The following is a 23,219-nucleotide window of genomic DNA, read 5'->3' on the forward strand; positions in this document are numbered from 1 at the left end:
CAACATACAACAGTTAATCAGTCTTTGGGAAAGGAGTTGTGCAAAAGCTTGTTATTTGTGCATATTATGTCTGGCTGTGACATATCAGCTGATAAGGAAACCATTGGCAATGTGGGAGAGAAGCCTGTAGTGTCTTTGTATGGTGGTGCATGGGAAAAAAATGTGACTTTGAACATGATGCGCTACCTGAATGTTATTTCTTCCAAGTATGTCTCAGTGGAGCGCATGCCACACACAGGTAGAACCTGCCACTTTCACTCTTGAAGGGTGCATCACCAAGTGAGCACACGGAAGCACCTGAGCACAGTACGTACTGCAAAGGAGGAATATGGCTTCAACATTGAAAATACGTCATTTGTACCAATTGTCACTAATATAGAGCCTGCACCACCATCTCCAACAGGATATTCACTGTTCATGCAAAAGCACCAATGCATTTCCTGCAGCTGTGCCCAAAAAGGCATGCCATGCATCATTCATTGCAAATGTAGTGCACAGTGTGAAAACAGACCCAAATTCTTGAGTGCTTCCAAGATACTGATGACAATGTTAGGCACTTAATCTCATACTTTCATTCATAGCCATTTGGCAGACACTTCTGCCACAGAACTCAAAAGTTTCAGGTCATGAAACATGACAATAGTATTTTCCCCTTGAACTTTGAACTCTTTAATCAAAGTATACATTTCTGCTGTAAGGCAGCAATATCACTACCAATTCATGATGTTCTGTTGAAAACTTTGATGCATGTTGCAAGTTCAATTACTGGTGTGACTGAGAAACAATAGATATATGAGATCTCAATTGAGCTTGTTTTTTACCGCACACTGAACTCTGTCTCATAGTGTTTATTTGCTTATTATCATAATCATAGCTTCACAGAAATGATTCCCTTTTATGATGTTTGTGCTTAATGGTGTACCAAATACTATATTTGTGCTGTTCTTGTTTCACAAAAAGGATAAACACTTCATTATCATCATGAAAAGAAAGACGTGTATGTATATAATTTTTACTACGCTGATGGCCTTCATTTTGCATTTATCTTTATTATGGTGTTCCAAGATGTTTTTTAACCCAATACATAGTCCTTCACATGTCTGTATTATTTTGTTAGTTATTTGTTCTCAGAAATTGATAGTCACTGAATAATATCATTATACAGTGCTGGGAATTCCTTATTATCCTGACAAGGACGAGCATTTCCGATTTTGGCCTAGGAAACACATTTCCCCAAGGTTTATTTTGGTTGGATTTTTTTTACACCTTATTGGCATCAGAATTAAGTCTTTAGTAAAAAAATAATCACTGTTATACAAAATATCTGGGTCCATGTCAATTTCTACTGGACTATATGACTCCTTTTTACATCAAATTCTTTTATGCATTATGATCAAAATCATACTGCACAAAATTTGAGTTTGTACTTATTTTTTTGTGGATGTAAAATGATCCCACATAAACACCTGAAAAATCTGCTTAAATTCTAGTTTTACAAAAGCAGTGTTTCTTACTATGGTAATGGATTGTCATGGTGCAACCAGTAGTTTCCTACCTGTGTAATAGTCGTCAACTCTTTGCAAAAGTCGGTTAGTTGTGGATGCACAACAGGTTTTACAAATTGGTGAAATTTAGTCTCAACTTCGTATGTTGTGGAATTGACCTTCAGGGCTGGGAATTCAATGATTTCCTGCAAAGAACAAATTTAAAAAGTTACTTCTCCCCCTTCTTAAATGCATTGCAAATATTACTATACTTGGAACAGTGAAAACATACATATCATTTTTTATTATCAACTGGTGCATCACAATATCAAGCTTCATTATCCAGTGTAATATGAGACAAGGACTGAATGATATTACTTTATTAGTATAGATTCACCTGTTTCCATTTCCATAAAAAAGTCTGGTAAGACTATGTGGAAGGAATTCAAAACTTTGCAGTATTATGAAGTAAAGGCATATGGATGGCAGATGCTGTGTCAATAATATGTGGAGAGAAAAAATAAATCCTGGAAATCATTGGCTGAAACAAAAGTGATAGAGATGCCACCAAAAACTACTAAAGAAATATATAATAGCAGTCAGGTTTAGTTATGCATCACCATACAAACAGATAAAGTACGTACTGTAAAACTACACACAAAATACCAAGTAAAAACAGCTCAGTTGTGTTACTTCTTAAAAGCCTAAAAAATATCAAGAATGAGAGTGTGAGAGCTTTATAGTGACAGGGTAAGCAAAGATATATGAGAATGACAAAACACAGCTAAATGATCTAATGTCTTACAAGACTATGAGCTAGTATACTGTTTAAATTTAAGGGTAAATAATTATCTGTACTCATAACACACCATGGAGATGTAAAAGCAATAACATGATTATAAAATATTACGTGCACCAACACACCTGTGGCACCAGTTGTATGTTCTTTTGACAGGTGGCCTCAAAGTCTAAGACAATGAAATAATCATAACTTTGAGGTTTTCTCTGCCCCATTTTTCCTTTGATGTCAAGGTAGCTACCTACTTTTTTTGAACCTATACCAAATATCTGAAAATAAAAATAAGACTTATTAATATAATATTCATCCTACAACACCATACATTATTCAGAACAGTATATTTTGGTTTTTGGTTTATTAAGCTAGATGTAGGAGTATACTATTTTAAACATATCTACTAGAAAACTGCTTGTATCCAAACATGCAAAGAGAAAGGGCAGCTGTTGATGTGAGTATCAAAATTAAAGTTCTGTTTGTTGCTGCCAATCTTCTCTTCCAGCTTGACTTGAAAATAGCATGAATTCATAAATGTTACCTTTGCTATCAAGGTCTCCAGAAATGTTTAAAAGGCTGTCTACTGGCCTAGTACAATCTAACCTAACTTCTACAATTTGAGTACGTATAGGCTAGGCCAGGGGTCAGCAACATTTTGGAGGAAGCAGAGGATGACCATGATATCAAATGTAAAGTAAAGATCATTCAACGACATAAACTAACTGTCCAGGTGGGTTTAGAGGTTACCGACCTCAGAGTTAGGCTACAGTATTCAATTATAAAATAGGCTACATTGGCTAACATCCTCAAGTAAGCGTAAGGTTAATTCTAGCTTAAACTAACTAGCTTGGCATTGACATAGCCTAATACATAAATGCTTCACTGATGGATAGTAACCTACCTAAATTCATTGAAAGGATGGAACTAATTAGATCTTGCTTGACATAAGCTATTGTCGGCTATACATACATTGCAAAATATTTAGTTATGTACGTATTTTGTGTTGAATATGAGGAATGCTGTGAAAAAAAATATATACATTAAATGATTTGCAAGTAGCCTATAATACAGATCTTAAAGTTACGCAGAAATTTGCGAAGCTTCGTCTACCACACCTTGTGTCTGGCCTGACAGTTATTTTACATCCACCTTTATTTATCTTGATAATTCCTATCATAATACCAATGATAAACACAAACAAAAGGCATACACATACACAAAAAACCAGGCTCGGGTTGATAACTATTATGGTCATCAACTTTGGGGGGGGGGGGGGGGCCAGGCTGCGGTAGTAGTCTTCAGTTTTAACCAGACCTCCCTTAAAATAGACCTTTTAGAACATTTTCCCCCAATTAAAATAGACTTTTTATAACATTTTCCCCAATTAACAAATTTTCCCCAATTAAAATACTTTTTTTTCCTCAATTAAACTAGACATTTTGAAATAGGTATTTTCCTCAATTAAAATTTAGAGATTTTTAAGCATATTCCTCAATTAAAATCGACATTTTAAAACATTTTCATCAATTAAAATAGACTTTTTAAAAAACTTTTCTTAATTAAAATATTTCTTAAAACACTCTCCAATTAAAATAGATATTTTAAAATATTTTCCTTAATTAAAATACTTCAAACATTTTCTTCAACTAAAATACTTTTTAAAACATTTTCTTTAATTAAAATACTTCTTAAAACATTTTCCTCAACTGGGTAAAATAGACTTTAAAACATTTTCCTCAGTTAAAATAGACCTTTTATAAGTATTCGCATGCCCATCGGGTCCCCCTTATCGTAGGATAGTTCAAAGGTAAATTACAGGTTAATTAGAAAAATTAGTATTACTTTAAATTCTTGTTCTGGAGGTAAAACTGTACAGAAAAACGTCAACTGCCATAGTCTAGGTCGCAGCGGAATACTAGTTAGATAGATCTACCAAAAGATTTTCCTCGTGAAATGGCAAAATGGGTAAAATAAACATTTTAAAAACAAATACTACCTACCTAGGTAAGATATTAAAGCCTACTACCACCTGTGCGGGTTGTGCCCGCTGGTCAGCCCTTACGATTTAGCTATCTTTAAAGTAGTAATGGTGCTAACCCTAGACTCTCTCTCATTCACTCCCACTAGATTGTAAAGTACTGACGTCGTAATTCCAACTTCTTAATGATACCTAGTATTTCAGACTACCTAGAATACTGTCGCTTACGACGTTCATATCAAGTCGTAGTCTCCGTCGAGCTAGGTAGGTAGGCTAGGTACTACAACACCTGACGCAATGCCATTCTAAGTCTGTCTGATTTTCGGTTTAAATTATTCGATTAAAGCTGGGAAGTAACATAAACCAAAAAATAGTACGTTAATGTAAATTACATTTACACGATTCACAACTTCACACGTAACGTACAGCACGTGACGTAAGAGGGTGTGTCATGTGTGCAGTAGTGTCATTAGTAGTAGTTGGTGGGGAACATCTTTGAAACGGCTCACTTACTTGTTCTTTTCCCCTTTTTCATTTTAAGTTTTTAATTTCTCTGTAAAGCCGCATTTTTTTATTAATTCTCTCCTTTCCTTTTTCAATTTTCCCCCCTTCAGCAGATCTGCTGATGAAAGTAGAACACCCTTTTTCCTGAATTGTAAATTGATACCTCAGTGATGTAACTTGCATGATGACCCAATGGTAATGGAAATTGAATTTATGATCATGTGTTGGCAGCTGGGTTGTATTTGTACATATAATCCAATCAATGTAATGGCTTAATTTCAAGAAAACTAGAAGATTTTAGGCTTTAGACAGGGTACATACTAAATGGGCAATCTGAATGTTGCCAATGCAGCAGTACTACAATGTGATTTTAGATATATAATTTGTTGCATCAGTCAGATCACTCCATAATAGATTAAGAATCTGGTATTTCCACAGCATTCCGCACGGACTGCAAGGAACGTAACCGCTGATACGACATCCACTAGGGATTGGGGCATCCAATGTATTTCGTCGTGTTTAGTACTGGCCCCTGGGGGTTAATTACAGTCGTCCGAATAAATATTACTTAAAATTCTTGTTCAGTAGGTAAAACTGCATAGAAAAACCGCAACTGCCATAGTGTAAGCCGCATTTGATAAGTACCCTAGATCTACAAAGAATCTTTCTTACGGAGAGGAGTTTGAAACGACCAGAACATAGGAAAGTAAATGAATCGAAGATAAAAATCACAAATGCATTAATGTTCGTGATTAGCCGCCTAAAATAAGTTCAGTCCGGCCTCGATAAATTACCATTTTCTTTTATACTGCGGGATTTGCCAATTACTAGGGGACACTTCACTATTATAGTCAAGTCTCCGCAGCGTTTTCATATCGGTATGGACGTTCTAATTTTGTGTAAACTTTCATTCCCGAATTTTAATCAGTAGTAACAGATGAGCATCACTTTCTCTTATTAAGATGGAAATGCGGTTCACAATGTTTGCAGATTAAAATGATAAATAAGATTAGACGCTACGTGAAATGAGGGAGAGGACGCATAATGCCGCATCTTGACTAATCAGACCTTATCTTCCTAACCTAACTTTAGGCTCTGTACCCTGATCTGGTCGGGGAGCCTCGCCCCCTGAACGACCCCAAATAAGGCCCGGTATTCACGATCAGGTTTGCCTGTCAGTTAATGGAATCAGAGTACGAATAAACTATGTAGTAAGTTCCAGAAGTGAAGCGACAAATTTCAGAATTATCGTATTTCTTTAGAAACTCGTGGGGTTGCTAATTAGTATATTTTACTCCAATTATTGTCATCCTCTTTATCTAACAATACGTATCAGTGATTAACTGTAGAAGCACAGAAAGTATTTCCCCAGTGAATGATCAATGTTTGTTCAACAATTATTTATTTAAAAAAAAACAAATTTCCCCATAGAAACATCTGTGGCTCTCAATGTGTGATATCAAGTGTTCACCAATGAGTGGCAGCAGGAACCGAGCGCATAAGCATTAGCCTAATATGCTTTGCAAATTAACTTTCTACTTTTATAGCGTTATATCGAACATTATTATGATTTATTTTGATAAAGCACAAAGAAGTTTAGTATCTGATTAAATAAAATATAAATAAGACACAAGTTGGTGTAAAAAAAAAAAAAAAATCCAAGTTATATGCGCGTTTAGCATTGGCTACGTGGTTAGGCCTATTCAAGAATCAAGGAAATATATTTTCCAGTTTGTTAGTTAATAATTTCATCTAATTCCTCAATTGTGCAAATCTTTGCTTGTGGAATTGCGTTCAGGGTCGCATCAAACAATTATTTTCGTAGGTTTCCACCCTTTTTTTTATGCATAAGTGAGACTATTTTTGTTCATACGATCCGGAGTGTGAATTATTTTAATTCGAGTATCTCATGTTATGCTCTCCTCTCTCTCTCTCTCTCTCTCTCTCTCTCTCTCTCTCTCTCTCTCTCTCTCTCTCTCTCTCTAGGACCCTTTTATCTAGTCAGGAATAACAGAAGCCTGTTTTAAGAATCGAGCACTAGGCCTATTGGTCATGCTCAGGGTTGCTTCTATATATATATATATAATATATATATATTATATATATATATATATATACTATATATATATATATATATAATATATCCGCAAAAAAAATCCTAAATTTATGTTATACAATAATGCTTGAGTGGATCGAACTGATTACTGGTTGCCCGTGGAAATATGAATTTGGGTGATATCACTCCCTTATGATACGCCCACTTAAGGACATTCAGTCTTAAATTTCATGGTTGGAATGATTAGAAGATTTGAGGTAAAAGGTTGAAGTGAAAAAGGTGGAGTTAGGTTTGTGGGTATAGGTAGAGGTAGAGGGTGAGGCGGGGTTGTTGAGGTCTATTGTCTCCCTACTCGACCATGTGGTGATTTTAGGGTGTTCTGGTTGCTTGCGACCGTCTGTCTTATTTTTTATTTAGCGAGTCTGTTTCCTAGGTGCAAGGACAGGTCCTGGTGTCGGTCCTAATGGTTCTACTTTTCCCTAAATAACAGACAGTGGCCCTGCATTGTAAGCCTTGCTATGCCCGGAACTAGGCCTAGTCACCTGAAGGTAGCAGCGGCAGTTAGAGCCTTTCTTGAAGATGGTATTTTATGCTCGAACCTAGAAGATAAAATCAGAACTACCAACCACACCCAACTTCTCTATTGAATCTAGGTGCATTCATGGTTGATTATGTTTAATGTCGTGGAGATTTTCCTTTTACATTCTATTGATACTTGCATGGTTTTATGCATCTTCGCTAATATAATTGATAATACACTATGATATTAAATGTTTGTTTCCACATTGCTCGAAATATACATTGATAACGTTGGTAATCCTGTGTTGAACGAGAATTTCAAATTGTTTCGTTTCTATAGTTTGAAGTAATTACTATACTTTAAAATAATAACTATTACAGTAATTTTTTCTTATGATTGTTATAAATATCATAGATTTGATATTTGTGCATCATATGTTAGCTTTATTTTGCTTGATAGAGCTTTCACTGTAGAAAAAAAATTTCAGCTAAGAGTTGTAGTTGCCAGTTAGAGAATTTCGAACGAAATCCTCTGAAAATTGTCGCTTCAGTTTTGGAACTTACTGTACAAGCCTATTGTATTTCATTGTTAGATCATGCAGCGCTATTTGTAGACCGTTGTGTAACCAATCATATATATATATATATATATATATATATGATATATATATATATATATATATATATATATATATGTAAGTGTTTACATAATAAAAATATGGAATGTTTAGTCCATATATATAAAAGTCTAAAACTAAAGAGGTCAACCAGATTGCTTGCAGGAATGTGATCAGACTAGAGACGCTAAAGATGACGTATACAATAAAAGTAGGCTAAGATAACATGCCGTCACCTGTAGTCATTCAATTGTTTATAAACATTAGTCCAAGCTCCCCTGCTTGAGACAACTGCCGCCTACGTGATCTGTAGCGTGTCTCATTTTGATTGTGTGTTCGTATGAAACTATGTCATTTGGATTGTATGTTCATATGTTCGAACTACTGTCTGTTCCTTCATAACTTGTAACAGAGATGGTAGACAGGCAGAAGAGAGTTAGCTATCGTCATTAGAAGACCTGTACCTCTTTACCTAAGCTTTATCATGTAGAGGAATAGGATTAGCCATCATCATTGGCAGAAGCGATCAAGCTATCGTTATTAGAAGACTTATACAATCATACCTGATCACCACCCTGTAACAAAACTTCAGAAGAATATATAATTTTTTATACTTAGTGTTTTCTACAAGAACCTCCTCACCGAACCATGAGTTTAACACATCGTCATAAAGATAATACCGACTTCGTAAGTGATCTACAAAACCCCAGACACTCCATTGAAGATGGAAGTGCAATACCAACCGACTTAGCGTATAGATTATCGCAAGTCTAACATTACCTCATAGGCGCCTTATCATACAAGGCACAAGCCCTAATATTGGTGGCCAGCGTACCAGAAGAACTCTACAACGTCCTACGAAGAAAAACCAGAATAATAAATCATGTATCATAAGAAGTCAACGACGACGGAAGCAGCAGATTCTTCAAGCAACATAGTATCATCGTTAGTGAGCGACTTCAGAAAACAATAAGAAACTCTTCAACGACGACGAAAGCAACAGATTCTTCAAGCAACTTAGTATCATTGTTTAGTGAATAACTTCAAGAAACAAAACCGACGTGTCTTTTTCCTACGACAACGCAAGCTTCGTCTCTCATTAGAATCATTCAAGAAAACATCGTTAGTGAGCGTTTCCGGCACTGCAAGAAACAAACCGAACGCGTCTGCAGCATCGGATCTTTCAAGGGCTCGAATCATCGAAACAACGCGCACGGGGAAACTGAAGCCAAACCAGGTCATCCGCTAAATAGAGAAGGAGGACCAAGGCCGTGTGTCGTTATCGGAACACCGTGACTTCCCACAAAAGCAAGCTAAGTACAATTTTTTATTCATTTGGAGTAACTTTGAGTGTTTCCTTTACAGGTCGAATTTCGTTATTCCTGTGGCTGAAGTTACGAGACATTTTTTAATCTTACTTTTTACAGAAATTATCTACATCATTGAGATTTCGCTACTGCGAGTTTTTATCTTTGAGTGTCTGTTTCCAGAAGTTCTTACTGAAATATCATAATCATATACTATGTTAATTTTATCATTTTGGGTGATTATTAATCCCTTACGTAACAAATCATATTAAACAGTGAATATGCGTTTACGCAGTGGACGTCTGTATTTATACAGATGCATGGATAGGGTCGTTAAGCACCGTAGTGATTAGAAAACACACAAAAACAAGTGGAACACCCGTACAAATCTAGATAAATTAGAGGTAACACTATTTCGGGTCATGACAATAAATGCTCCTTTGCAAGTCCCGATCGCAGTTTAGCCTTGAGTTTTTTGAGTTATATAAAATATCGAACCTCAATGACTCAACTCAACTTTAAAAATATGGCTGGATTGCAAAGAATAACATGTCTGTAAAAAAACTTTCATCAGGCTAAATGCGCTGACCAGGATCCCTCACTATTTCAAATTTTAGCAAAGAATGAAGTACAAACAGTTAATATGGAATGCAGTAGTGATAACTTGTCTTATTAGTAATCGCTCAGTTCCTAATAGTTCGTCATTCATTGCTTTATACGTAACCAGCAACATAATGCTAAAAACACACAATATGTTGCCGATGGTAATAAAGAGAAGGATCCTAATTATTACAAAAAGAAATAGAAACAGTAGCCCGTTTCAGAATCAAACAAGCAAACTCGGTGACTGTGTCACTAGTCAAGCGGTCAAGGTCAGTCAAAACTGCCGACGTTTTCAAAGCAAAGCAAATTCCACACAATAAGCGACTCTAGCAGAGTGGGGAAAAGCGATGTTGGATCATACATCCCAAATACCTTTTTAAAATTAAAAAGGAATTTCCCTATGCATCACACGACCGTATAAAGTAATCAGAGCAGGTTTTCGTTTTTTTTTTTAATACATAAGTTATTATGAGTAGTGGTGGATTAAGCCCGACTGTACGCGCCGTAAAAATTAGAATATCTTATTTATTCCTTTAGTACAATTAATTACCAGTATTTACGGACTCACCGTCTGTTGTTCGAACTTCCCTAATGAGAAGTCCGGATAAGCGAGCGTTTACAGATACCTCTATAGTTATAAAAAACATTGATCTGTATCTAGTGTAATTGTAAGATTCATCTAGGGGTATACAAAATATTATCTTACATCCTGCAAAATAAGGCGTGTTTATCAAAGGAAAATCCTATAAACCTTCAAACATATTGAAATCCGTTTGAACAAAAAAATGAGACAGTTAAACAAATAATAACTTATATAAAGGAACTATACATTGTCTCATAAATCCGTAACATTGTTCAAATGACCCAACAGAATTCTCCCACAACCGCAGTCGTTAGTTTGCACGCAAAATCTCGAGAAGCATGCACCCTCGAATGTCTTAGTGCGTGTAAAAAGACTTTGCTGGGGAATGAAATTTTAATCCTTCCCGACACTCTGAAATATAACGATTTCCGCGAACAAAGCCCTAAAAGTATACATATCGTGGATACGGAAGTTATAAATATCGCATTTTTTATTGTTGCTAATTTTTAATCACGCCCAACCAGTCGTGGATGAATCTCTCTGATAATCTATCTAAAGTAATATCCGTAAAGTCATTCAAGCAGAGGTGATTCAGCAGAATTTTTTTTTTATCTTCTACCTGAATACCAGGAAGTTTATCCACTAGCGAGTGATCTCTGGGAGAAAAACGGATGTCATTGAAAACAAACACGGTCTAAGGACAAACATAAAGCTATTTACGTACCTTCGTATAGATCTCAATGAAATTTTAAAATAGAGATAAATGACGAAGTTGAAAAATGTTAGTAATAGGAGCCATTAGGAAATCAAATAAGCCCATATAATTTTTCCCTCAAAGATCGGACTTGGCGTATCTGCGCAGATTACTGTCGCTTAAACAAGGAAACGACTTCCGATAGTTTCCAGTGCGATGTACCGACGACATCTTATCTCTGTTAGGTTAGAATAAATTTTTTTTTTTCACCAACTTGGACTTACTTAAATGCTTTTACCAGATACCATTACCTAAGTGATTGTACCTTATACACCGTTTTCAGCACACCCAGGGGACATTATCAATTTCTACGTATGCCTCCGGCTTACGTTGCGCCCCAATTACAATATAGTGTTTGGAGACTTTTAGGGGATAACCTACATGCCTATATGGATGATCTTGTAATCTTTTCTAATACCTTAGAAGTACATTCACATAAAGTAGAGCTAGTGCTACAGAGACAAAGACAAATAATCTCAGAGTAAAATATCTAAATGTGAGTTTTTAAAAACCGAACATGTTTATCTAGGTTTTATGTGTCTGGTCAAGGTCTTAAAAGTAGTCCATGGTAAGGTGTCGGCTATTCATAACTTTCCGGTACTTATTAACGTAAAAGGGGGATACAGCACTTTTGCGCTGTAGTGGGTATTACAATCGTATGCAAATATGTAACTCTTCAATCATGACAGCTCCTTTAACAGATCTTACGAAGAAGAGCGTAGATTGATTATGGTCTAAAAAGCATCGACAGGCGTTCGATATCTTAAAAACGGAATAATGCAGCTCACCTAACTTAAAAATCCCTGATTTAAATAAGGAATTTTTTTTTATTGCAACAGACGCCTCAGACCAAGGGGTAAGAGGGATACTACTTCAGTAATATGATAAACAGTTCTTCCCTATAGCTTTTTATTCACGTAAACTAAAGCCCTCTGAAAGTAAATATGCAGTAATAGGCAAGGAAGGGCTAGGTATCTTTAACACTAGTACATTTTAAGTTCATAATCTATGGCTATCCTGATAAAGTCCTTACTGAACATGAGTCCTTTACCGAGTTTTTCAAAGGCTTTAATCACAGTCCAAAAGGAACTCGGTGACAAATGATCATTCAGGTCTTTGGAGCCAAGATAAGATATCTACCTGGGAAAGCAATTATCATAGCTGACGCATTATCCCGCAATCCCGCACCATACTGCATAAAACCATTAATTATACTAAAAGATATAGAAACATCCGTACCTATTGTTAAAACCGTATCTAAACAAGAAAATTCCTTAACCCAAGAGATCGCGAGCATTGAATATCTGGGTTGGAGCGCAGAACTGTTACAAACTGAACAAAGCAAGAGTCAACAGACTAACAAACAATAAACACTTCGAACGGAAACAGAGTCAGCAGCAATAAACACCAAACAATAAACACTTCGAAATGGAAACAGGGTCAGTGGCTAGGCTAAAACAATAAACACTTCGAGCAGAAACCCTTAAGCAAAAGTATATTTAAAGTATGTGTATCAGAATAATGTAATCAAATGTAATATTATATGTAGGTCCGTGACGAGGAAAACCCGAAGAACACAGCAGATGACTAACGACCAGGTAGTAGTAATAATCTCTTTCATACCAATCGTCATAAACTGGTTGCATTCCGTCATCCAGGGTTCTCTACTATGTCACAGAAAGCCAAATCACTATTTTACTGGCCTACAATGCTTACAAATATAAAAAGCACATAACTAATTGTAACACGTGTCATGAAAACAAGGGATACACTAAGACACCTGTCAGTTTAAGGGCCTATCCTGTGCCAAATCAATCCTTGAAAGAATATACGCAGAATTATTAACAGAATTACGAGTCTGACAGAGGGAATAACACTTCTTAGTGTCAATAGTTCCTTGACACGTTATATAGAATGAATAGCACTGAAAACAAACACCGCAATTGAGTGCGTTAGGAATATTTATGAGTGCTAAATCAGTAAACATGGAATTCAAACACATGATAATCTGACTCGGGTGGTGTAAATCAATAATAATCTCCTTAACACGTTGTGTGAATTCCTTTCCATTAAGAAAAACCAATAATATATTTTATCACCCAGAGTCAATCGGTTGGGTAGAATAACGGATATTAAATAGGAAGTGTCAATGTCTTACGAGTTACAACTCGTGATATACCGAACTGGATTATAGCGGTTCTCGCGGTTTTAAATACCTTTATCATTTATATCTTGTATTTATAGAATTGATGCCGCAAGTAGCCTTATACGGTACGCCGCTAGAACACTTTTCCACATATTCAAGCCAACCATTAATTTATCAAATAAATATAAAAAAAAAAAATAAGATAAATATGGATACAAGTGGAGTCAATATAATACACTCCGTAAGAAGTCGGAAGGGTTACAAATTATAATAAAAAAGGAATCACGATAAAATCAATAAGCAAAACGTAACCATAGTAATTAAATATCCAAATAGATATGCGTAAAGATTTGAACTCTAACTTAACGCTTTAGTAATGACAAATAGCTAAAAGTTCAAACACATATCCAAAATCTACTGACATATTGTCTGTCCCGTGATTTATATTCGTAGTCAATGAAAAAAAAAATTAAATAAATAAATAAATAAATAAACTAATAATAAATAAAATAAATAAAATAAAATAAAAGAGATTTTAAAGTCAGGAAGTCTAGAAGTGAAAATGTTATCTATGAAATAATCCTATATGAATCTTATACAGGGCTAAAATATATATAGAATTTGTATGGAAACCTTTTTCATATAGTTTGAATAAAGGAATATTTAATTTAACATAATTACAATTATGCAGTTTTCCAACATGAAACTAATATATTGTTCAATTTTGGTACTGTTTTTTTTTCAGACATTCTTCTCATGTGGGTCGAGTATTAAAAACAAAAATTTATCCTAAAGTCGTATTTATTATAGCAAGTAACATAACTCTTAGCTGGCTGAGAGCAATCTCCTGCCAAGTGACGACGTCATCATTGCCGTATCAGCATTTGTTCCTTTTAACCTCAATAATCTGCTTACACAGGCTTCATCTGTGTGTCGTCTCTGCTTGCAGCAGGTTTGCTGGAGAAAGGAATGCTTAGCCCGAACTTCTCATGGGCAAGGCAGACGTTAGGTACAAGTGTCTATCGGTATGCGCAATGCAACTTGCAATCATTTTAAAATTAATATACAAAATAAGGAAATAGAATTTCTATAACATCAAAATGAATTAATTTTTTCTGAACCTCATAGACATTTGGAAGTATCACGATATGAATATGAAATATTTACTTGCAACATTAGCCTATTACAATTCAAGTAAAACATTCATGGGAAAATGTCACATTTTCTTGGAAAACCCAAAGTTTATTTAGAAATTAGTTACATAGTGGGTTTTTTTCGTTGCATCTCCTACCTATTAATAAAGTTTTTAAAAATTAACCTCAGAGGATGCGCGCGAGAAAATTGAATATGAAACTTTTGTTAGGGCAGATAGGATCGGATTTGATCACAACTTAATTTCAGTTAGCATAGAGAAATACAGAATCATGATTAATCTTCTCTTTGACCCTTATGTTGCCTGGCAATCTTGCAAATAGCTCCGTTTTCCACTTCTTTGTCTAGTAATTTACTACCAGTAATATCGAATTTTCTTTGGTTTGGGATTTGTATTGATATCTGTTTATTTTTTATAATTATGGATATTTTTACAGTCATCATAGACCTGGATAGGTTCACTCATTGTTAATGCCATGGATAAAAAAGTTTGTACAGCGGACTCTTTTGAATTCCAAAATATCAGCGAATTCATGTGGGTTAAGTCTGGTCTAAATAGCTCTCTTCCCTCCCCTGTATTTGGATGTCGTCTGAATTTACTTTGCCCTTGTGACAAGTATAATTTCACTTGCAGGCTGATTAATGGAACCTGGTTACAGTATCCTGCAGTACGAGAGTTTCACATCGCAACTTCAAAAAAATCGTTCGTCGCAGCGGACGACTACAGTCAAGTAACAACCGCCTACAATGTGAAAGGAATTTCATGGACTTCTTCGACCGACACCGTATCTCGTCGTTAATCTCGACCGACACCGTATCTCGTCGTTAATCTCGTTTTAATGCGGAATGCTCCGGCGGCTGTCGGAATCGACTACGAATGGGACATACTTCCGACAATTACGACCCGAAGGATATTCAACTCTACTTTGCTGGCGAAGGACTCGTGCTGGGGATGTTTTTTTTATTCATCGCGAACGTAATCGTGTAGCTTAGGATGCAGAGAATAAGTATGAGCGCAAAATAGAACGTTGGACCCGCCCAGGCAAATTTTCCCCTTGTTTTAACCATTGAAAAAGGCCGTTTCATTGGCTATAGGTGGTTGTCTGGAACTGTGTAATGGACGAAAAGTTGTTCGAAAGCTAGTTAAATGTGAAGTAGTATAACCTCGGTCATGTATCCTATATCTATAAATGATCATAAATAACAGAATCGAAATATATTTTTTGCGTGTACGCACTAGGAATCTATATATAAATGATCATAAATAACGGAATCGAAATATATCTTTGCGTGTACGCAATAGGAATCTATTTAAAGTGCACATATATTAATCATAATTATATGAATCCATATACATATGTATAAACAAATCAGGTAGCCTATAATCAATCTGTTACCTTTTTTCTTACCAATATCTGCAGTTATATATGAGTTAGTATATTGATTAATGAATCAGATATATAACATTTAGCATAAAAATCAACGAATCAATCAGCATAAACATTAATAACTTTATCAATTCATATATGAAATTTTTTATCAGTTAAAATATGATTTTTATCATGTTAATCTTCATTCTATGCAATTATCAGAGTACATTAGTATTTTCTGTAGCATATGTATCTTAATGAGATGAAGTGAAAAACTGTATCATTATATATATCATGTGATCACTATTATTTACCAATATCATTGTTTTATATTTTATTACTTGAATCAATTCATGTACACCATGAATTTTTATTTACTTATATATATATATTCACATAGTGTCTGTATCACACTCCTATAAGTCAAATGCAAGTCAAGTTTGAGTAATATTCAGTAGTTGGTTTTGGTAGCTGACCGAGCAGATGTAAGTGTTTACATAATAAAAATATGGAATGTTAGTCCATATATATAAAAGTCTAAAACTAAAGAGGTCAACCAGATTGCTTGCAGGAATGTGATCAGACTAGAGACGCTAAAGATGACGTATACAATAAAAGTAGGCTAAGATAACATGCCGTCACCTGTAGTCATTCAATTGTTTATAAACATTAGTCCAAGCTCCCTGCTTGAGACAACTGCCGCCTACGTGATCTGTAGCGTGTCTCATTTTGATTGTGTGTTCGTATGAAACTATGTCATTTGGATTGTATGTTCATATGTTCGAACTACTGTCTGTTCCTTCATAACTTGTAACAGAGATGGTAGACAGGCAGAAGAGAGTTAGCTATCGTCATTAGAAGACCTGTACCTCTTTACCTAAGCTTTATCATGTAGAGGAATAGGATTAGCCATCATCATTGGCAGAAGCGATCAAGCTATCGTTATTAGAAGACTTATACAATCATACCTGATCTTCACCATGTAAAACTTCAGAAGAATATATAATTTTTTATACTTAGTGTTTTCTACAAGAACCTCCTCACCGAACCATGAGTTTAACACATCGTCGTAAAGATAATACCGACTTCGTAAGTGATCTACAAAACCCCAGACACTCCATTGAAGATGGAAGTGCAATACCAACCGACTTAGCGTATAGATTATCGCAAGTCTAACATTACCTCATAGGGCGCCTTATCATACAAGGCACAAGCCCTAATATATATATATATTTCAATTTGATAGTACTACAGTCAATTTAGTATAAGCCTAGGCAAGTGTCCTGCCTCTTTGATTTAGTTGTTACTACAGCTTCAAGGTCCATTTAATATAAATAGCTGACTCAAGTCCCAGGTTCTAATTCAAACTACTTCACTTCATATTATTGAGTGAATTGCCGCAGCAACTACCCGAAATGGTATTTGTTATTGGTTTCAGATAATTACATATACTGGCTTACTCTTTCTATATACGAATTACATATATTATCTATATAATAGCCTATATGTGTATGCATATAGAGAGGAGTGTGTGTTCCTGGTTCCTAAGCACTAACTCCACAAACACAGTTGCGGGCACTCAACACTATTTATGTGAGGTAAAAGCTTTCTTCCCTTGTTTAATTTACTCATTTTTTAAGTTTAACTTTATTCTATGCTATTTCGAAATGTTTACTTTAATTCATGTCTATTATCCTTTTCTACAACAATAGTGTGTGTGTGTGTGTGTTTTACTAATTCGTTTATATTTTGAACTCACCCACGTATTTATAACAGTAGTAAAATCGTCCCTTGTGTTGACATTGAACAAGTTTTCTACGCCGGTTTGCCATCAAGGGCAACTAAAAATTTTAACTTGTGTCATTACTTCCACCATTTGCAGCACAGCATTTAGACGGTATCACAAGCAAGGATTTGAATACACGAAATCTCATGTTTTTCGCATGTGACCTAACACCTCAAGACCTGAAGGGAAACTGAGCCTGGAGGAACTGAACTGATACCAAATAAAGCTTTGTCAAATAGGTACTGCAGTAACCAGTGGTATTTTGTGTTGAAAGATAATTGTAATATATTAAAATTTAGCCCGTCGATTTGAAGGCGCACTTTAAATAGGGAAATTATCACAGCAATAAGCCTTTAAGGTCTGCTGTGTTTAAGGATAGGTCACATTAAAACCAGCTAACCATAATGAATTGATAGATACTGAAGAACTGAAATTCTTTCACGTAGACTAAAAACAGCCCCTGTATAGTAGTACGTTATTTATTACAGTTACTTAATAAAAAAATCTTTATCTTACTTTTCATTCTTCAAACTTCAGGATAAAATAAAACAATAATTTTATTATCCAAATACATTTTATCAACCATAGCTACACTCCAGTGTCGGAATGTGCTGTTTTTTTCTTATAGGATATTTAAAAACACTAGTTTGCCCTTATACAAAACACTGACAAAATATAATTTTCCTTTTGTAATTTGGCACTTTAAATAAAGTCACATTCCTCGTGAAGACGACTGGGAAGAAGGACTAATAAAAGTAGACGAAGACCCAGAAATATACAGAGGCAGGAGAATGACAGACAGAACAGAGGACTGGCACAACAAACCAATGCACGGACAATACATGAGACAGACTAAAGAACTAGCCAGCGATGACACATGGCAATGACTACAGAGGGGAGAGCTAAAGAAGGAAACTGAAGGAATGATAACAGCGGCACAAGGTCTGGCCCTAAGAACCAGATATGTTCAAAGAACGATAGACGGAAATAACATCTCTCCCATATGTAGGAAGTGCAATACGAAAAATGAAACCATAAACCACATAGCAAGCGAATGCCCGGCACTTGCACAGAACCAGTACAAAAAGAGGCTTGATTCAGTGGCAAAAGCCCTCCACTGGAGCCTGTGCAAGAAACACCAGCTACCTTGCAGTAATAGTGGTACGAGCACCAACCTGAGGGAGTGATAGAAAACGATCAGGCATAGATCCTCTGGGACTATGGTATCAGAACAGATAGGGTGATACGTGCAAATAAACCAGACGTGACGTTGATTGACAAAGTCAAGAAGAAAGTATCACTCATTGATGTCGCAATACCATGGGTATTGGAATTTATTTAATTTCAATCTTACTTATATTTACTAAACAAAACAATTATTTAACAACCAAATCAACTTACATTAAAGAATAGATCCACTAATAAAAAACTTTGTGGACATTACCGTACATTACCTTTTTCCCTAGACATGGCCAAAGATACATAATAATGTAAAGCACTTATCACAAATGTTGACGCTGACGTATTCCAAAATTGTCGTTGTCTTGGTAGTTAGAACGTTCAGTTTTGTTCAGGGTTAATTTCCTATTACAATGTAGATGCCGGCCTTGCTAATGAGTAAACTCTTACTGTAACTGTTCGTCGTGGCTGTGGTAACCTCCGAGGTAATTTACTTCTTACCTTTGACAGGTACATATATTACGCACGCGCGAACTTAAAACCTATCAGGCAATTACTAGTTTAAGTAATTTATTCATAAGTTTAATTTTATTATTCATTTTTACTTATCATTAACGCTAATAGTTACTATACTAAGTAGCATTAAGTTATTTACTTTTAACTTATTAAGAAAAATAGAAAGCTTCGAGTGAAGCTAACGACCGAATGGCTATTCCCCACAGTCGGACACAAATATCAATCCTTTCTGATTTCTAACATGGGACACCAGAGTTGAAGAGAAAGAGAGGGAAAAAATGGATAAGTATCAAGATCAGAAAATAGAAATAAGAAGGATATGGGATATGCCAGTGGAAATTGTACCCATAATCATAGGAACACTAGGCACGATCCCAAGATCCCTGAAAAGGAATCTAGATAAACTAGAGGCTGAAGTAGCTCCAGGACTCATGCAGAAGAGTATGATCCTAGAAACGGCGCACATAGTAAGAAAAGTGATGGACTCCTAAGGAAGCAGGATGTAACCCGGAACCCCACACTATAAATATCACCCAGTCGAATTGGAGGACTGTGATAGAAAAAAAAAAAAAATTATTTCACGTAGACTAAAAACAGCCCCTGTATAGTAGCACGTGATTTATTACAGTCACTTAATAAAAAAAATCTTTATCTTACTTTTCATTCTTCAAACTTCAGGATATAATAAAACAATAATTTGATTATCCAAATACATTTTATCAACCATAGCTACACTCCAGTGTCGGAATGTAGTTTTTTTTTTTTTCTTATTGGATATTTAAAAACACTAGTTTGCCCTCATACAAAACACTGACAAAATATAATTTTCATTTTGTAATTTGGCACTTAAATAAAGTCACATTCCTCGTGTCTTACAGAAAGCATTTTTTTCATGCTACTTTAATTCATTACTATTTGCCTCATCGATGTAGTGTAGGCAGGAAATTTTATAACCGATTTTACTCTATTGCTCCCGCCAATCTGGCAGAAGAATTATTGGGTATTAGGAAATCAGCTACAACTTAAAACTACAGCGACAAATGTGTCTCCGCTCGAGTTTGGATATAATTCATAAGCATGGACGAAGGATTGCAACCAACGTATAACAAAGTCCTAGAGAATTATCGACTGACTTACTGTCAGCAACCACAGAGATAACGTTATCGTGCGTTCGTCTTGCGCGAGGAACTCAGCGTCGTCGCTTGTATCAGTCTATGTGGAGCGGAATATCTTTGATAGACATCCGTGACGCATTTGGGGGGTTATGTTTACGACGCATCTGCCATAAAATATCTACGACGCATTTGCGGTTATATTTACGAGGCATTCGCGGGCAATAATTGGGGCACGGGGCAGCAGTTTCACGAACAGCTAGCCTATCACAGTAAGAGAAAATGCTTTTTTTTTATTTTAAGTTTTTTTCTCATTTTGGAAGGAGGGGTCATTCATTGCCTCTTCCTCCTGTCACCTTCCCCTTCTTCTTAAACTCCTTCTTGGAGGTGACATTATTCCCTCTTCCTTTCAAAACTTCTTCTTCTCAGCTTAAGAAATAACAAGAATATATAACAAGACCAACAAATACAACAGCATCAGCAACAACAACAACAACAACATAACGCACTGAAATGTATTTTGAGCAAAACTGAAAGCGATTGTCCCACCGGGGCGTTAATTTACGAACGCAGTGGAAACTCTTTGCCACGAATTATTCCAGCGATATCGGGGAACTCCTCTGCAGCGTGACGAATCTTTAAATAAAATTGAACGATGTTTATGGCCTCGATAAACGGAAAATGAATGTGATTGTGCCGAGAGATGATGACGATGACAAAAGTATAGGTCTAGAGCAGCGTATGGGAACGTTCAATCTACGGTTATTTAAATATAAACTATTGCTGGCCTTTCCTCGTCATCGTTCTTAAAAACTCCATTTTTCAATCACCAAATTCATAATTACTAAGAAAATTATTTCAAAAATGCAGGAAGCCATACGCGAATAAAAAAATAATAAAGGAAAGATGATTCTATTGTGCTCAGTCTCATACGATACAGTATCTGCTCACATTTGAATGGCGTGATAGGTGACGCGCGCGCGCGCGCGTGTAAATATGCTTATCTGTGTGCGTTGCTGTGGTACTACAGTACGTACTAGAAAAGTTCTCTAGATTAATTAGCACCAAAGAAATGCCTCGTGCACCACGTAAGAAATGAATAATATCGAGCTTCTAACGTCTCAAGTGTTTCCAACGGCAGCGTAGTCATCTTATGTACACTTGTATATAGTATATACATATTCCTATTTAAATATGGCTAATGTAGCCTAAGAACATTTGCATCCACGACAAATAATCCAATCTATTTCTAATGTGTTTATGGGATATTTCAAGTCGAAGGTTCATGAAGGTTTCAGTTGGCTGTTCAGAATTCACATCCTTTTGTTCTTCTAAAAAGGAACAAACAGCTATTGCAATGTTGATATTTTATTCGTAATCCCTTCAGATGGTCAGAAGCTAGAAGAGAAAAAAAAATTTCTTATGCAAAATGGACTGAATTTCTCAACAGATTGTAGTCGCAGCGACTAACCGCACAGGCAGCAGTGCAGTCACTACTCACTGTATGACAGTTGACTGGCTGTAGGTAGTTAGGTACCCTGAAAGGGTTGTTGATTCCTGCCCCTTCCTTGAAATATCCCGCAGTAATCTTAATTTTAAATACAATGAATTACGAACTAGCTAATTGCATCCCACATCAGCCACTAACAGCGGAAACGCCAATCGGATTTCATACAGATTGTATAACTTGTGTAGGAAACAACCTCTTAAAAAAAAATAGTAACACGACTCACCAGGAGTCAGACTCTCTCTCTCTCTCTCTCTTAGAAAGTAAAAACAAAATAACAGCGGTGATATGACGAAGAGATGATAATATCAAGGGTTTTGCTCTGCCAGGCTGCAGAGCGGTTTGCCATTGCAACAAAAAAATAAAAATCGAACAAGTCGTTTTGAGTGATGATGATCATGATTATATAAAAATAACTAACTCTACCTATAACAAAATAATCTTTTGGTCTGAGCGAGCGAATTTAAATAAAAAAGAAAGAAAAAAAAAACTATAGCGCGTTGCTGAGATTGTGTTGACGTCTCGTTAGAGCACTAAGAGACGAACAAGACGAGAGAATCTGATCACTGGTTCTCATCCAAGCTGCGTTCTGACACTGAGAGTCTGACATTCTGGCACTCTCCGAGCACAGGAGAATTTCCGGCAGTCTGTTTTTGATGGCACTCGATATGTTAGTCTTACAACTGAGGTTCTCGCAGCTACACGAAAGCCTGACTTGGGGCAAGAGAGGAGTGAAGGTGCGGATGGTGGCTGGCGCCTTCAAGTTGAGGAACGCGGGAATGGGCACCTTGGCGGCTTCCACCAGGTTCTCCCCGACGGCGAGGACCTCCTTCCAGGTGTCGCTGTGCAGGTCGTCTTCTCCTTCCTTGTGGAAGAGGCGCTGAGTCCAGGTGACCACGGCGAAGGTGGTCGCATTGACTGGGAAGGCGCGAATGATGGTGGATAACAGGCCGCGGCTCAAGACGCTTAGACCTTCCTGGGCTACACTTGCCCGTATGCAGTCGATCACGCCGTTGTATTTGTTGATTCCTCCGACGCCATCGGCCTAGAATAAAGAATGTTGTTTAGACACTTAAAACTCCAGGCCCATTTAGTTAGTTTCCATTCAAATGAACTTCGAAGTAGCTGCGTTAGTTGCGTTAATAATTCTGTAAACTAACGCAAATAATTCTGTAAAGACTAATTCTTGCTAAATTATAATGACTGAAATGGAGCAATGTCCAAAGGTAACACCATCTTCATTTCAACTAACC

General features: G+C 36.1%; 2 protein-coding genes across 6 annotated transcripts in view; both read right to left on the bottom strand.

The window, feature by feature from the left end:
• Nucleotides 1-4,746, bottom strand: part of LOC135224646 (ERI1 exoribonuclease 3-like) — a 12,013-nt gene extending 7,267 nt beyond the window's left edge. The window contains exons 1-3 of one of the 5 annotated variants that reach the window (XM_064263860.1): nucleotides 4,648-4,746; nucleotides 2,409-2,552; nucleotides 1,556-1,690 (exon numbers count right to left, since the gene is read on the bottom strand). In XM_064263860.1, coding sequence (XP_064119930.1) covers nucleotides 1,556-1,690; nucleotides 2,409-2,498 — 225 coding nt within the window. In that variant the 5' untranslated portion in view covers nucleotides 2,499-2,552; nucleotides 4,648-4,746. Of the gene's footprint in view, nucleotides 1-1,555; nucleotides 1,691-2,408; nucleotides 2,553-4,277; nucleotides 4,415-4,464; nucleotides 4,612-4,647 lie in introns of those variants that run through there. The other 4 variants (XM_064263858.1, XM_064263861.1, XM_064263859.1 and 1 more) reach the window with 4 other exon arrangements.
• A 15,297-nt stretch (nucleotides 4,747-20,043) lies between these two features.
• Nucleotides 20,044-23,219, bottom strand: part of LOC135224647 (mitochondrial basic amino acids transporter-like) — a 33,417-nt gene continuing 30,241 nt past the window's right edge. The window contains exon 7 of the mRNA XM_064263863.1: nucleotides 20,044-23,011. Coding sequence (XP_064119933.1) covers nucleotides 22,457-23,011 — 555 coding nt within the window. The 3' untranslated portion in view covers nucleotides 20,044-22,456. The remainder of the gene's footprint in view (nucleotides 23,012-23,219) is intronic.

The sequence above is a fragment of the Macrobrachium nipponense genome, chromosome 12, assembly GCF_015104395.2.
Source record: "Macrobrachium nipponense isolate FS-2020 chromosome 12, ASM1510439v2, whole genome shotgun sequence".
NCBI classification, from domain to species: Eukaryota; Metazoa; Arthropoda; class Malacostraca; order Decapoda; family Palaemonidae; genus Macrobrachium; species Macrobrachium nipponense.